This window comes from Anser cygnoides, chromosome 18 (genome assembly GCF_040182565.1).
Source record: "Anser cygnoides isolate HZ-2024a breed goose chromosome 18, Taihu_goose_T2T_genome, whole genome shotgun sequence".
Taxonomy (NCBI): domain Eukaryota; kingdom Metazoa; phylum Chordata; class Aves; order Anseriformes; family Anatidae; genus Anser; species Anser cygnoides.
In genome coordinates, this window is record NC_089890.1 from 4,437,505 (window position 1) to 4,453,387 (window position 15,883).

A 15,883-nucleotide genomic window follows, 5' to 3' on the forward strand; every position below is an offset into this window, starting at 1 on the left:
CGGATTACCCTGGTGTCCTCTAATTCTCTGAGGAGTTTTTCAGCCTGTGCCTTCTCAAACAGCAGGCTCTGCTCGAGCTCCCGTATTCGGGCATGCTCCAACTGCGTCTGAGTCTGGTCACACATGGGGAAAAAAGAAGAACAGTGGAGATGGGAAAGGGGAGGGAGGGGAGAGAGAGAGGAGAGGAGAGGGAAAGAGAAGGCTGCAACATCATCTTCAGTGTACAGGACAAGGAAAGGCAGTTCACAACAGGAGGAGAATAAAGATCCAAACAAGCAGGAGAAATCCAACCAAACAGAAAGTGATCACCACGGGATTTTACATGGTACTCACAGAGGCTATTCACAAGAAAGTGGGATCTGTGGAGGGAAAACATCCCTCTGCATTAACAAGCTGCTTCACTGTTTTCCTGCATCAATGCTGTACTGAAGATACTTCCTAAAAAGCAAAGCTTCCACCGCTGAGGACCACCAGTACAAGGCCCTTGCACCACGCAAGAGAATGCAAAGACCTTGCAAGGATTCTCCTGCAAAGACCTTGCAAGGATTCTCCATTCTCCTCAAGAAAAATCACAAGGCACACTGAGAAGGCTTGCAAGTTCCCCTCCTCTTTTTGCTCCGGAGACAGCTTGAACCCCGCACTAGGCGGAAAAAAAGCAGGTCATACTGTACACAGCAGGTTGCTAAAACCAAAGATACGCTGCACTGGAAGTAAATAAAAAATTTAGATACCACACTGCTATATAAATCAGTGCTTCAGGTTTGAAGAGGACTGCTATGAATTTCAAAGTGGTTTTAAACAAACAGCCTTGTACAAAAGACAACTTAAATAAAAAACAACAAAACACAGATGAGTGAGCTACACACACAAGTTTATATAACCTGCCCAAATCCCAGAGCACTGACTCAGTGCAGTGCTTCAGGACTCTTTCCCTTTAAAGCAGAAGTACCAAATAGTGGTAGTTGGTGGCAAACTTCAGGAATCCACAGTGACCGCCGTAATATCATGTGAAATTTCCCATAAATAAAAGAGGGGAATACACGGGAAAAATGCATGCAAACTCCAGCCTTTGCATTTTTATTTTTTTAAGCTTACAAAACCAACATATTCCTTTGAATTAAACTAGATCTCCCCCCCCAAAAAACAAACCACTCTGATCAGAACTATATTTTTTTACCTTTTATTTTCCATAAAATTAATTGCTTTCTGCTCTTGCTACTGGAACCAGTTCTAGTTTTGTTTTTTTTTTTTTTAAACCAAGTTTTAGCTAGTTGTCTAAAAATAATAGGAACTGAAGTTTGTAAAAACCCATGTTTCTCTTACGGCCCGAAAGATATAACTTTACATGCATTCACAGAAGGTAAAGATCAACTACCAGATATAGTCAGACTATTCCACATTTTATGTGGCCTATTTGAACCCCAAAGGAAGAAAAAGATTTGGTCTCAAGAGCCCAGACATTATCAAACACCCCAGATAATCTCACAGAAAAGTTGATTGAATTCATCCTAATTCATGAAAATTAAGAAAATTTAATTTTGAACTGAGTGGCTTCTCCCACTCTCTACACAGCTTAAGATCCACATCCTAAGATGGAGCTCCAGGCTTGATTTTATTTACAGGGATAATTATTCTGTTAACACTAATGAATTTTCATCAATTTACACTTGCCCAGAATTCCTAAGTGAAACTTCAGCAATGTATACTTTTGAAATTACCTTAACTGGTGGCAGCAAGTCAGATATAAGCTACCTGAAGATGTCAACCTATTACAAAACTAATCTCTGATTCTCCCCAAAAGACTTTCTTAAGATTCCTGAGATTGGCACTCAAATTTCCAATCAAGCTACCCCAGCTCCACCTGGCATTCTTGCTCAGTGTCTACCAATCCTGCTATTTTCCAAGTCGGGAAAAATGTATCAAAATAGAGGAGGAGAAAAATCAGGGAAGAAAATTAGATCAACTGTTTTACAGTCCTTAAATATGGCTTTATTTAAGATTTGCATTGAAGTCCTGTGTTATTTTGTATTTTATGCAAATCGATTTTCCTAGTCAGTAGGGCTAACTCGCAAATCCAAAGTTTCCCTGCACTTTGAGGAAGCTTGGATCTGAATTTTAGGGTTACTAACTTGAGGCTGAGAGCAAGAAGATTTCCCACTGGTGTGCAAAGTACCACACAGATTCCATGAGACTGTTCCTTGACGAGATTAATGTTTCCTATAACAAGCCTTCTACCATAAAAAGCCTTTCATACAAGTCATGTTGTCCCCAGCCCCCTTTCTGCCACTGCTTTCCACCTTCCAAGGTACTCCAGCATCAGCATTGCCAACCAGGACCAAGAGGGTTGAGTTCATGACTACATTTCAAGGCTAAATGCACAGCTCCTTCCTCTTTTCTAAAGGTCCAAGTACTGGATCCATATCTCCAAATGCTGAAGAATTCCAAATCTAATCCGAGTGTCACGGAAGATACTGTCCTATAGGGAAACCCTAGATCCATGGAGAAGCGGATAATATTTTCTTACCATCATGCCTGGTATGGCCTTTAACTGCCTTCCACGGAGGCGCTACGAACAGCCTCTGGTGAGAAACTGGGGCAAGACAAACCACTCACCTCCCAGTACGCTGAGGGGCTCCTGGTGTAAGAGGGCTGGAAGACCCTAAGTGGGGAGACAACCGTCACTGGGTTTTGCTTTTGGTATTTCAGTGGTTAATTCACCTCTAACTAGGGATGCGAGGAGCTGTGCTGGCAGCTGCTGGCTTTGTAGTGACTACAAGAAGGATGTAGGATGTCAGAACACCTATTTCCCAGGAAACATACTGCAACAGGAAGGAGCACTTACCACCCTGCCTTCCAATCAGAGATATCTGCTAAGTGATCTACTTGTTTCTGGAAATCCCAACCGTTTCCACAATAAACAATGAAGGTGAGAATTAAACTCCAGGGGGACAATCACCCAGTCTGAGCACCCAAATCTGACAGTACGGGATATAAACACTAACCACAGCCAAATCCTCCTACAACGCCACTGGTGCTGGACCCCTGGGGAAACCCTCAGTTCTGTGGATTGCCCCAAAACCAAGCTGCTCCATGACTCTTTCTCAAGAAGGTATTTGTTTCTCAGAGCAGAAGGTGGAAGCTGGGACTGAACTTTGTCAGCCTGCAAGAAGCTTGGTCACATCCTCATGGCAAAGCAGCTCCTTTCCAAACCCATTGAAATTCAGATCTATCCCCAGTTTGGGACCTGCAGTCACAGGAGCGTTTATGCCACAGCAGCTTACCATCTCGCTAGAACATGTACTTAAAAAATACATATATACACCTGCTAGCTAACCCTGGCTCCATTGCCATTACTCCACAACTAGTCTTAAACACCTAAAGCTTACACAGGGATGATTCACTTATTTCAAAGTGACTGATGGATCAATCACCCTTCTCTAAAGCACTGGGGGAAACTGATCATCTAAAGACCTCAGGAATCAACAGAAACCTGATTTGGTACTCACTGACTAGACAGAAACTGCACTTGTCCTTTAGCAAAGGTCTGCTATCAGTGCATTGCTGATTTATACCCTGTCCAACACATTACTCTGCTTTCTCTTCTGGATAAAGAGGAGAGGTTTAAACCAAGAGGGTCAAAGCCACAGCAACATGCTCCACTACTTAGTTTTCACAATTTTCTGGCCTGTTATTGATATGACTGATGCATGTCCTTTGATTTTTCTGGCTGTTACTAACCTAGCACTCTAGCTGAAGATAAGAGAAATCCCACAATTTACACACTTAGAGCAGACCCTTGCCTTCACAGAAATATTTCCTTTTCTTTCTTTGCACTGAAAAGTCTCATGCTCAGGCAGGACAAGCTCCTAACACCACTTCCAGTTTGTACAACACTCATTGCAGCAGCACTGCTCAGACCACCAGCCTTTCCAAACCAAAGGGTATTCTAGTGTCAAACCCCATGGGCAGAGGACTCCACAGGAGGATACTACAGGTCATACAATACATGGCATTGGGCTCGAATGGAATAGCATCTCTCACCTGAGAGACTGAACGTGCCCATTAACCTCTACCAGGACACAGCAGGGACAGTGACTGAGCAGTCAAATCACTTCTACAGTGGAAAAACATACGTTAAAATGCATTCGGATAATCAGTTTTTAACACTGCTTGGCAACTCATGGCAACATTCATAGCCAGGCTGGCTGGCTGGGATTAATTCTAGGCATCTCCTGGCATTACTAGTGATTGGGCAACATACCAAAGAACAATCTTCAATTTATACCGCAGTGTTTGCAGCAGGTCACTAAAGGAACTGTATTGTTCAGAGTTGAACAAAAGGTGGCAGAAATTACTAACGTAAGGCCACATGTGCAACTTCAGGTTTTGGTGAGGGGGCTTACCTCCAAATCCCCCTTCGTTATGGATTCTTCCTCCACGCGGAACTGCAAGTCCTCCACTTTCCTGCGGAAGGGAAAGGGAGAGACAAAGTTACCAGTGACACCCAGATTAGCATCCCACCTACAGGCAGCGATTGCACATGGGCCTTCCCTGCACAATAAAAAGCTGAGAAAAAATGATGCAAGCTTTATATATCAACAACTCTGCAGAAGCTAAACGTCAAGATACAAGGAGCAAGACAGTTAAGCAAGCCTATGCATAGCAAGCATTTGCCTTTTTGTAAGGTACATGCTCCCAGACACGCTGGTCCTGCTGTACTATTTCTCAGCAAGCACAACTGCTGTTCATTGACACCGGGATCCTGAAAATAGTAAAGCCACAGTTTTCACTGTTTTACTTAGACCCTGTTATCTCGCAGCAGAGCACCGGGCAATTCCTGTGCCAAACGCAAATGGTCCATACAAAATACTCCAGGGCAATCAGAGCCTCTGCCTTCTTGGCAGAGGGTGAGCAATGCTTCATGTTGCCACAACACGGAAATGGTGAGCTACCTTGGCAGAAAAACCTTCAGAGGCTGTACAGGTCAATCACGTATAAATACGCATAAAACCCCACGCACGAACTCAAAAGTGCCTCAGAGTCTTTTGCAAAGTCTGTATCTTGATTGGATTTTCTGTTCAAAGTAATTCAATCTCCTGCTAAACTCATCCTTCTTTGTTCTCTTCACTGATTAAAAAAGGCAATAATGAGGATGTTGCACTGGTAGCCAGATGTAAGGACTCTGATTCAGTTACAGATAAAAATAGCTGTGGGTGTACATATCTAACTTCATAAACAAGCTTCCTTGTCTAAACCTCCTCTAATTAGAGGAGGCATCTGTTGATATTTAGGAAATAGCTCAGCTGTCTTGGGTTAAAGGGCCTCCTAGAGCTGGGAAAGTGAGCTGCCTACCCAGGGAACACAGAGACTTGTGCACGAAACAACAATTCATCTTCAGGGAGCGTTGTTCAATTGAAACCCACACCATTTTCAGTTTATTTTCCCCAGTTACTTAATACACAGAAATGTTTTTCCATTCCCACTGGAGAGTTCAATTATATATATGGAGCAATTGGCCTCCAAAAACGACAAGCAGATCTTCACTCTTATCCAAAAAGGAAATGTATGCATCATCATACATACATAGATGGGGCCTCTGGGACATGGGGAGGCAGCGAATCACACAATGGCAAGGCCATACTGCAGTATGACTTGCCTTCCTCAGGAGGAACGTCTGCAAGATTAGCAGCACATCAACAAATAGATGGGGAAAGAAACAGTCTTTAGCAAAGCCACACTGTGGAGAAAGTATGGGGACCTGGGATTGCCCAGCCTGCAGAGTTCTCTTTATAACTCAATACTGTTATTTTATACTATATTGTTAACCCAGAACACCTGAAGGCAAAAGGCTTTGCTCCTTGTTGATACCGAATTCCCTTCTTTACTGAGCAATTTCAGTTTACACAGTGACATGGCTCAGTCTGGTTACGGTACAAAATTCCAAAATTATTGGTGTCACCAGAACCCTCCATTCTTTCAGACTAATAATGCTGCTTCTCCCTGCTCTGTGTCAGGAACCAAAAAACAGGGAAGAAGGTTGGAAACCCTCAGTAACTTCACTGCCCAGCAGGAGACCACAGCTATTTGGTCTTCAGCTGGCAGTGGTCTATAAAACAGTTGCCCACACTGTATTGTCAATGCAACACTGGCGTTGTCAAATGCCCTTGGACATGCAAGCAGCCTGTCAAATATTTACCAGGGTCCTCACACGAGTGCCAGCAGCTTGGAGTCATAATCAGGAATGGAAGCTGATAATGTCTTTTGTCTGAAGCGCTACATGCATTTGGCAGGGAAGCGGGTCCGACCATGCAACATCTTTTGGCAGAGAAGCAGAGCTGCCACCGTGCCAAGCATGAGCTGTCCTGGCTGTTTGTCTCCTGCCTTTCAGTTACTTTGCAACAGGGGCCAGGTTCAGCAGAGCGCATTCAAAAACCCTGATATTGCTCACATCACAAAAAATCAGCTCACTGCAACCCCAACAGGAGAATACAGCATCGAGTGACCTCTAAGAACCTTAAGACAGGAACGTATGAGAATAACTAGAAATATTCCCTTGTTCATTTGTGATCAGCAGCAGGCTGTCAACAAATAGGAGAAGTCACTGTACTGGACGCCCATCCCTAAATAAGTCATTCCAGATATGCAACTACAGCAACCTTGTTCTGAACTTGTTACTCAAAGCAGCACCACCTTTTCCTCCATGCAGGCAGACTGCAGTGGCCAAGACAGAGGAGCACAGCATATTTAAAATATGAGAAGACATCCAAAGATGACCCTCCTAGTAACTTTTTTTTCTCCTTAGATCCAACCATTGATGTTCTCGGGTACAAGCTTCATCTCCCCCATGATTTCAGCTCCCCCACACCCATTCACTCCTGTTTTACCTCTTCTCTTCTTCCAGTTGGTTCAGCAGTTCGATCTTCTCCTTTTGCATTCCATCCACCAGTGCTCGTGCCCGCTGGAGGTTTCCCTCTGCCTCTGTGACATACTGCAGTGGTAAAAGAGCCCAAGTCACAAAAGTTAACCATGTCTGAAGTTCAGAGTTGTTTAAAAAAAAGGATCAGAACAAGGGAACAGAAGGTTCTGATGATGTTTCAGAAGCTGCTGTTTTAAGAAGGTGGATTTTCCAAAAAGCCCAGTATAAGCATCAAAAAAACTGCTGAATCTACTCCAGCTGTAAATCTGATCTGTGTTTCAGCACCAGCCTGACTCGAACACTTTGGATAATCCAGCTCTGATCAGATTTAAACACTTCAAGCCTGAACAGTTTTGAAAACCTGGCCCAGGGTTGCCAGATCTGGTTCTGCCCTGGTCATGAAGCAAGAGTCATTTCAGAATTGCATGAATTCATTTGTTACTGTTAATTACTGGGAAATATTTTACACAAGGAAGATTTCAGCTTGCAGTTGATTTGCCATTTTTTTGCTCCGTTTCTGACAGGCAGGTATGGCCCAACACAGAAAGATATACAGCGTCACCCCTACTCCCTGGTAGCTGCATTGGGTTTATAAACACAAGCAAGGAATTCAGGGCAAGAGCAGTGGTTAAAGAGCCATACGTTGATGAATAGCATAAACCTGTAGCTCTTTTCTTTAAACACTCAAGTGGATAAAATACCATCTATTTAAATCCTTACACAATCAGCCTGTTTTCCTTATGATTGATGACTCCGTTAATGTGATCGAAGCATTCCCCTCTGGCAGGAAAGCAGTGACGTGCAAGAACTGAGCTGGTGTCCTCAGCAGTGTCTGACAGCATCAAAAAACACTGCAATGCAGTCACAGCCAAGGCCAGAGTGGGTGGCCAAGGGGAGTGAGTTTGCTTTCCACCTGCATCTCAGCATTCAGATGTATTGATCCGCCAGACACAGATATCACCAGCCCTTTGTCTGCTCCCTCCTTGGGACAGAGAGAGCACGTCCCACTAGCAGGAATGGAGAAATAACCTCAGCTTCCTGTGTGGTGGGTTAAGCAAACCCCACAAAAAAGGCAGAAATTCAGAGCCCAGTTTCCAAATCAGGTAGCTGCAGCACAGGGTTAATGTTATCACGACCTGAAACTCCCTAAGAGTGCCAGCGAGGAAGCCGTGCTACCTCCTACCTGCTCATGTTGGGCCTTCATAATGGCAATCTCCTTCTCCACCTCGCAGATGTGGCTGGTGGCTTTGGCAACTTCAGCCCGCTCCAGGTCACGCTCTGCCAGCAGCTGTTCGATGTGCTGCTGCTTCTCCTTCAGCGCCTCCTGCAGAGCCGTGGTGCCAGAGATTTTTCGGGCATAACGTGAGGAGGTCTCTGTCAGCTGGAGAACAGAGTTAAAAAGAGGCAGGAGTAAAGTTGTGTCCTTCCCAGTCCAGGATAGCCTAAAGTCCCCTGTCAAATCTGAAATATACCTCATCTACTGATTATTTATTATGCTGTACAGAGCTGTAGTGCCAGCTCTGTGCCCTACAAGTCATGTTAATGAGTCTGCAAAAAGATTGGGCATTGCTTGCAAGCTCAATAGCTCTCCTACACTACAATGGAAGAATAATTTCCCAAAGGACAGGACATGGGGTGGGAATTAGGTCAGGAAAGGTTACCATGTATTGTATCATCTGCCTTTTAAAATGCATTTTATCAACGCCCAGCACTAGTGCAGTCCCAAACAGCAAGCTCAGCTAGGAGGAATTATATCAATTGGAGGCTGGTACGGGCTGGTTGGATCTGCTCCCAGTAAGGGGTGCTGCACCCTCTTCCCCAGCCAGGATGACTGCAGGTGCTATGCAGCACATGCTACGTCAGAGCTAGAGCTTTTAATGATATTGCTGCCGGCTCTGCTGTCTGTCTTCTTGAGCACCTTCCAAAGCACAAGGCATGTGATCCAGGACAGAGTCACCCCTTCATGGCAAAACGCAGTCGCTGCAGGAGCTGGAAGGCATAGCTGTTTAACAGAACAGCTCACTGCAATGCAAACACATGGGGCAGGAAGCAATGGCGTTGTTTTGCAGGGATCTTGTAACAAAACCTGCTCTTAACAGCGGAGCTGAGGTTCATCCCACTCCAAACAGCCCCTTGGGCTTTTTAAATGGTCACAATTGCTCAGCATCTGGTTAAAGAAAAAAAAGCTGCATGCCCAGTGCAGCTGCTGGAACAAAACTCCAACCCTCCCAGGTTTGTAGATCCAGGCCGCAGCAGATGGAGGCTGCAGTCTGTGGGACAAGCCACTTACCAGCCCGCTGCGGCTGGGCCGGCCCCCGACGGACGATGCCACGGAGCTGACGGAGCTAATGGAGGAGCTGCTGGGGCTGTGGGTTAAGGCAGACACCCCCATGGCCATCCGTTTGCTCTTCTTGGCCTTGGCAGGGCTGGTCGATGGGAAGCCGATCCGGATCACCTTGTGGATGGGAGCAAAGAGGCCGAACTTGGGGGGGCACTGGAAATACCTGTAACACAGGAGGGATGCTCCAAGTCACAAGTGCTGCAGCATCCACCTCGCCCAAGCCTTGCAGAGCAGCACTGCCAAGCAATACATGGCCCCAGCTCTCTCAGTGCTTTGCTGTGACTGATTCCTTTATGCGAGTGGCTGGATTATTCTCCTTTCCTGCCACTTAGAGCAGTGGCAACCTCCATGTTTTCACTTGTGGTGATTAAGAAGGGAAGCCCAAGATAATTGCCAGGCACGCTTTGATGAGCTGCCAGGAAAGACCCAGCTGGTAGCCCGGATAGCACAAGGATCCCAGCATATAAACACAGTGAGAGCACACGCTCTCCTTCCTTCCAGAAGCAGACTTCCCAAAACCTGCACGTCTGTGCTCTCTACCCTGCTTTGCAGAAAAGTCACACAGCAAAGTGTGTCAAATAAAAAGGCACAAATCACACAGCTCTGTACAACGTGCTATGGGTAAGTTTTTCCTCCCAGAACAAGAGCTGCCATTCCTCCCCTCCTAACTTTGCAGCTAAAAATGCCGTTATCCCAAACTCCAGTGTGTGCCATCCCCACTGGGTGGTAGAGGGAGGGAAACTGGTTCCCTGCAAACAAACTAAAAAAGAAGCAAGCATAAAAAAAAGGGTGTATCAGGTAACTGCAGCAAGCCTGATGATTATGTCTCTCTGAACGAATAAACAAAACCTATAGCGTCAAACCTTGGGAGCCCCCTTGGAGCTTGGGCCTATCTATTGCTAGCCAGCTGCATTGCAGCTAAGTAAACCCAGACAACCTCCAGGCATCATGTCCCTTTGTGCCAATGGAAGGGCCAATACAACACTCTTCACTTTAAGAATTTTTTCCTCAAAGCCTCAGTAGCAAGGCTAGGACAAAATACCGGGCCATATAATAGTCTGTCCTATGTTCGCATTAAAAAAAAGATTCTAATGAATAAATGACAAACCCAGCTTTCCTAGCACAAGTGCTCTTTCTCCAGATGCAAGCAGCTGGTTCCCAAAAGCCTTCTGTTTGTAAGTGCTGGCAGTCACCCGGCTGTGTCACAGGCAGACCTCTGTGCTTGAGAGGCCAGAGAACAGCCTCATCTCCACCCAGATGAGTGACTAATTTTCAAACACCTGCTCAACTCCTTTTTTTTTTAAATTAAAAAATGAGAAAAACCCTACCACCCAAAATCACTTAGACCCCTCTGCTTGCTACCAACACAGGCTCCTGGGTTTAGAAAGGCAGCGCTACCACAGGCTGGCCTTGTTCCAGAACGAAGACCCAAGGCAGAAAAAAGCGACCCTCCTCAAGTTCTGGCTGCTTTGCCACCAGCTCACCAGGAGAGTTCACGACAGCAAAGATGGTGACGGAGTCCTTTGCTGGCTCATTTGCCTCCACATTACCTCCCCTCCTTCCACCAGCCTCCACCGACTCAGGGACAGCAGGCTGCCTTTGGGCCCAGCTCTCCTGCTGTATCAGACAGCAACTGCAGCATGAGCACTGGTGGTAGGCAGCCAGACCAAGGATGCTCGCTAGATGGCAACAGCCACCAAAGCAGAGAGCCTCCGGAGCCCTGGACAGCCTCTTACCAGCCTGATTCTGGCAGGACAAACTCTGGGCAGTATCAGGAATCCTGAGTGGCCAGGACAAATGTGGGGAGCACTGTCTGAGGGGTGCCTGCGTGGCCCAAGGGAGTGGGTTTTAGTATGGTGGCCTTCCTCCAGAACCCTGCTGTTGAAGTCAGTCCATCCTGTTAGCTGCCAGCGAAGCGTTTTCACTGCAGAAAAATCAGAAGGTTAGATGAAGGCTCAAGGGATGAAGAGGGACAGTTCTGCAAGCCTGCAGCCAGATGCTTGGTAGACAGACCTTAGCTGAACAGTGCCTGTGTACCACTGCTGTGTTGGCTAGCATTCACTGCTGCTACAAGATCTGCATAATCGGCTTGGACACAAGAGGCAGGGATGCCGTACAGATTTCCTTCAATCTCCTCTATTTAATCAAAACCTCTGAATTTGCTTCTGCTCCCTGATCCTTGCTGTGGGAATCAATTGTTCCTGTTTTTGATAAAACGCCAAAGAGAAGCCTTGCAGACACAGTGCGCACCACAGCAAAATAAAACCATGATGTAGCGGTTTCAGAAGAAAGATGACTTTCAAAAACTAGGATTTCAGAACACAGCAACAGAAGCGTGAGGATGAGAGCCAGAGAGAGCACCCTTACCACTCACATCTGCCTTCCACACATTCCACATGCACAAAGACAGTAAATCACTTCTTAGCACCCTGAAGATGAAGCTTAGATATTTTATCGTGCACGACAACGAAAGCAGGGACTTGGCTTCACTCCATGACATATTCTGGTTCTTTTCTTTAGAGAACAGGCTGGAAGTCAGCCATCTGCTGCCAATCATTTACTGCTTTCTTGCCCTGACATTGAACAAGGCAGCGTTTCTCTTATTTAAAATGAAAATATTTGACTGCTGGACAAAAAGAGGCTGATTCAACACAAGAAGCCTTTATTACAGAACCTGAGATCTACCAATGGAAGAACTCTCAGTTCCTGAGTAGTTTCAAAGTTAAATCTCACCTTTAATGTAAGATTTGCTTAAGGAGCCCTGAGAAATCAGCTGTATTTCCCCTGTAAGGAACTTGTGAAGGACAGGAAATCAGTTCCACCTGTACTGAACGAAGGCCAAAGCACTGCTGTATGACTCAGGTCTAAGCATCGCCAAACTCAGCACCTGAGGCTGGGGGTCATTCCCTTATCTAGCTTCTACATGAAGAGAAATACTGCTTCTTAGAAAGCTTGCTAGGTGTCCCTGCCTAGTTTTCTAGACACTAACAAGGGCTTTTTTGAAACAAAAATAGTGGAGGTACTATCGAGGCAGAGGTGATAAGATCGATCAGCAGATAGCTGTAGCACTACAGAATTACTACAAGAACAGACAAGGGCCACGAACTGTTCATTCAGATCTTTGGGAAGTTGTTCCCAGGAAGAAAAAGGCCAGAAAAGCCAGAAAAAGTTATTCTTTATTCTCTATAGTTCTGACAGGCTCAATTTCAGATACAGTGCAAGAATAAAGTTTATTTATGAAGCACATGTGTGGTAGAAAGCAGACCTAACCCAATCACAGAACCCATTCCTAGCAAAAAACAAAGTGCAGTGCAATTTGGTATCTTCTCTTGCTACTCTCTCATTTCCTGCAGCCACTCCAGTTACTTCTCTATGTACAGACCTTATTTGATTCTGCTATAAAATGCTCCGGTAATGAGGCTTCCATTTTATCTCCCGGAAAAGTTAGTCCAAAGCTTAAAAGACTCAAAACTGGACTCTTCCTCCCAATTTATAACATCCAACCCAACACATCAACTCTCCCCTCCCAGACCCAATGGAGTTTGGCACCCAGTCCCCGCAGGAGGCACGCAGGACCTATAGGCTGGGGCCGGGAGCGCACAGTACCTGGTACCAGCCACAGCCCCGTCGTTCTTCCCCAGGGGCTCGTCCAGCTCCACGCCGCACCACTCTCCTTTGGCAAAATCCGTCTCTCCCACGTAGCGAACAACTCCTGTCTTTGTCCCGCCAACCTGTTGGAGGTAAGACGCTGAGGGTTAGAGACAAACGCTAGCGTTACTGCAAGTCAGTTAAAGCTGGAACAGATGTGGAGTGAGAAAGGGAAAAAGACATCATCAGCATTTTCTGATTCAGATCTAATGAAACCAGAACAGACAGTTTTCATGTCAAGTTCTCCTAGCACCAAAGATGCCTCTCCAATAACGACAAGCAAATCTCCCACTTCTGGACGTGTCTGCCCGGAAGATGTCAGGACAAATACAATGAAAACACCAACTAATTGCATGCAGTTGCTTGCCAGACCTTGAAGGAGTTTAAGCCCTCCACGCACAGCTTATACCTGCCTCCTGCAAGGCACAGAGAAATAAGAAAAGTCACACCTTTTGCTCCCGTGTGCACTTAAAGCTCTCAGTGCCCTGAGTAGACCCCAGGACAGCAGAAGTCAGCAATGCACAAGGCTGTGTTTTGATCACTGTGACCAGAAGACATTTCACTGAGCAGAAGCTGTATCAGCTGCCTCTGCCGTTACACCAGGAGTGCCTACAGGTGTCCTTCGGTATTTGTGCTGAGAAAAGAAAGATGGAAAAGCAGGAGGGATATTCTAAAGATCTGTATTTCAAGTAAATCAGCATATAATTTAAACCTTTTTTGGCCTCTCTGTTAAGCCTAGGTTCAAGGAAGAAAGCTTGAAAATGTTAAGATTAAGTTTGCAGCTTTTAACTTCAATGACTTCAATGGTTAATTTTTTTAATATTAAATTTTACATAAAACAGTATAAACCAAATATTACTACCCTACAGTGATGGAGAAATGCAGAAATCTCCAGCTTTTTATGTTCCAGGGATGTCACAGGTTTACCAATTCTTAATCACTAAATACTCTGGAAATTGCTTATGCAAAGGCAAATGAGTTTTCCCAGCCTAAAAATAACTGCACCTGAGAGGACCAGGGAGCACAGCTCCGAAGCCTGGGTCCTACCTCAAGTCCTGGGAGGCTGCGCTGCAGCTCGAGCTGGTCCTCTGTAAGTTTTCCCACTAGGGATGTAGCAAAGTGCTGCTCATGGAAAAAACACTCTGAAGTTCTACAGGAAGGAAGAAAATATTTGCCAGCAGGAAAAGTATCAGAAGGCGGCTTTCTGGTCCTACACCATGCCCTGGAGCGAAAGGACTTCATTTCAGTATTAGGTACTTGGCAAGTTACAGATTTGAATAGTTTCGGTAAGATTCTTTATTACTTGCTCATAGTCAAACAGCAGTCCCGTTTTTGATTTATCTGAGTCTAGAAAGAATTATTCTCTTAATATTAATGCAGTGATTTAATACCATTCTAGTACATTTCTTTAGCTACAAGCTGAATTCAATAAAGATGCAATTCATCTTAGTGCCATTTATAAAAATGGAGGGAGCTTACCAGCAGTCTTAAGTTATTTTTTTTAATCGAGTTTTAATTACAGATACAGAGCCACATGATCCTGACCCCACAGAACCTCATGTGAACTCCTTAAAAACCCGATGAGCTCCCTCCACCAGTGTGAGTCTCCAAACAGCAAAGAAAGTTTTCTTAATATATACATGTGTAAGAGCACCAGAGCAGGACAGTAAGAGAGCAGGCTGTGTTCCTACCCAAAAGTCATAAATGGCTATCCCATAGCCCCCCGGATGGCTATGGGATTCTTTGTTTCCAAAGTAATGCATTTTATTTCCCTTTCGAGGGTTGATTATTCTGTCTTTTCCATGAAGCACACACTTGCCACACAGGATCATCTTCTCCCCATTCTGTCCCAAATGCCCACATCTGCTCCCCGACAGCCCGGGTTCCCTCACCCCAATGGGGCTGGGAGCACGGTCAGGAGCTGCTATCGGGCTGCCATGCTCACAGGTCAGCATTTGGACCCCTTGTTGAACTTCCCAGCTTCTGGCAGGCACACAAACTCTCATGGATGGACAGCCTAGAAAATTCATCCGCCTCAGACATGCAGATTTATTCAGCCCTGATAATCTGCTAATGCTGCTAAAATAAATAATGCGTTTCGGAAAAAGCCAGCTGGCAGGTCACACCAGTGCACAGAACGAACAGTCTCATCAAAACAGAAGCATTTGTTTTTATTAGACCCTTCAATAAATCAGAAGTATCACCTTGGAAGGAGGGTAGAAGCAGCTTGAGAAAGCCAGCAGGGCCGGCACTCACATACCCTAAGTCACAGCGGTTCGCAGCCGCGCAGCTGCCCCTTCTCCCCACACCTCACTGCTATACCATGCTCCCAGAGCAAAACTCTCAAACCTTTTCAGAAGAGCTTTTAATAATTCACCAAGATTGTCAGCGAGATTATTCATTTCCAAGAGAATGGGATTTTACCCAATGTAAAGTGTTATTACTTTCAGTTATAGTTATTTTTACAGAAAAGCAGCTAAAACAGCTCCTTTTTGAAGCTCAGAAAACAAACAGTACTGACATAGTAAGATTTTTTTTTGTTCTGTTTTGGAGGGTTTCTGATTAGCATTAGTGTTCCATGTTTTCACCTGAAGCAAAGAAACCCTTATGTAATTAACTTAAATCAAGCTCACCACAGTCTGCCCTCTCCATCTGGACTCCAGCAGCCTCGGAGCCACACAGCCACCTCTAATCTCCTGGGGAGTTCAGATCCAGCCTCAAGTTCTCTGCCTTGGCTCCCATGGCCCTTTCCATGCCTTTGACTAGAGCCCATCGTCCTGACCTGGCCTTTCCTCAACAAAAGGCCTCCAAGAGTCCCAAGAAAGTCTTGGGCTTGACATTCAGAACACAAAACCAGGGATATTTAATGGTTTCTGTCCTTAACGAGAGAGTCAGAAAAGCATCGTGCAGTCACAGAAGAGACATCCACGCGCCTTTCCTGCTATCTGTAGTAACACTGACATCATGTTTTACTACGG

The 15,883-nt window shown here is 45.4% G+C and overlaps 1 protein-coding gene across 7 annotated transcripts in view; it reads right to left on the reverse strand.

Moving 5' to 3' along the window:
• CLIP2 (CAP-Gly domain containing linker protein 2) overlaps positions 1–15,883 on the reverse strand; it is an 80,963-nt gene that overhangs the window by 18,382 nt on the left and 46,698 nt on the right. For 6 of the 7 annotated variants that reach the window (XM_048068096.2, XM_048068095.2, XM_066979403.1 and 3 more), the window contains exons 4-9: positions 12,864–12,988; positions 9,207–9,420; positions 8,100–8,297; positions 6,885–6,988; positions 4,404–4,464; positions 9–113 (exon numbers count right to left, since the gene is read on the reverse strand). In XM_048068096.2, the coding sequence (XP_047924053.1) occupies positions 9–113; positions 4,404–4,464; positions 6,885–6,988; positions 8,100–8,297; positions 9,207–9,420; positions 12,864–12,988 (807 nt within the window). The remainder of the gene's footprint in view (positions 1–8; positions 114–4,403; positions 4,465–6,884; positions 6,989–8,099; positions 8,298–9,206; positions 9,421–12,863; positions 12,989–15,883) is intronic. The other variant, XM_048068098.2, reaches the window with a different exon arrangement.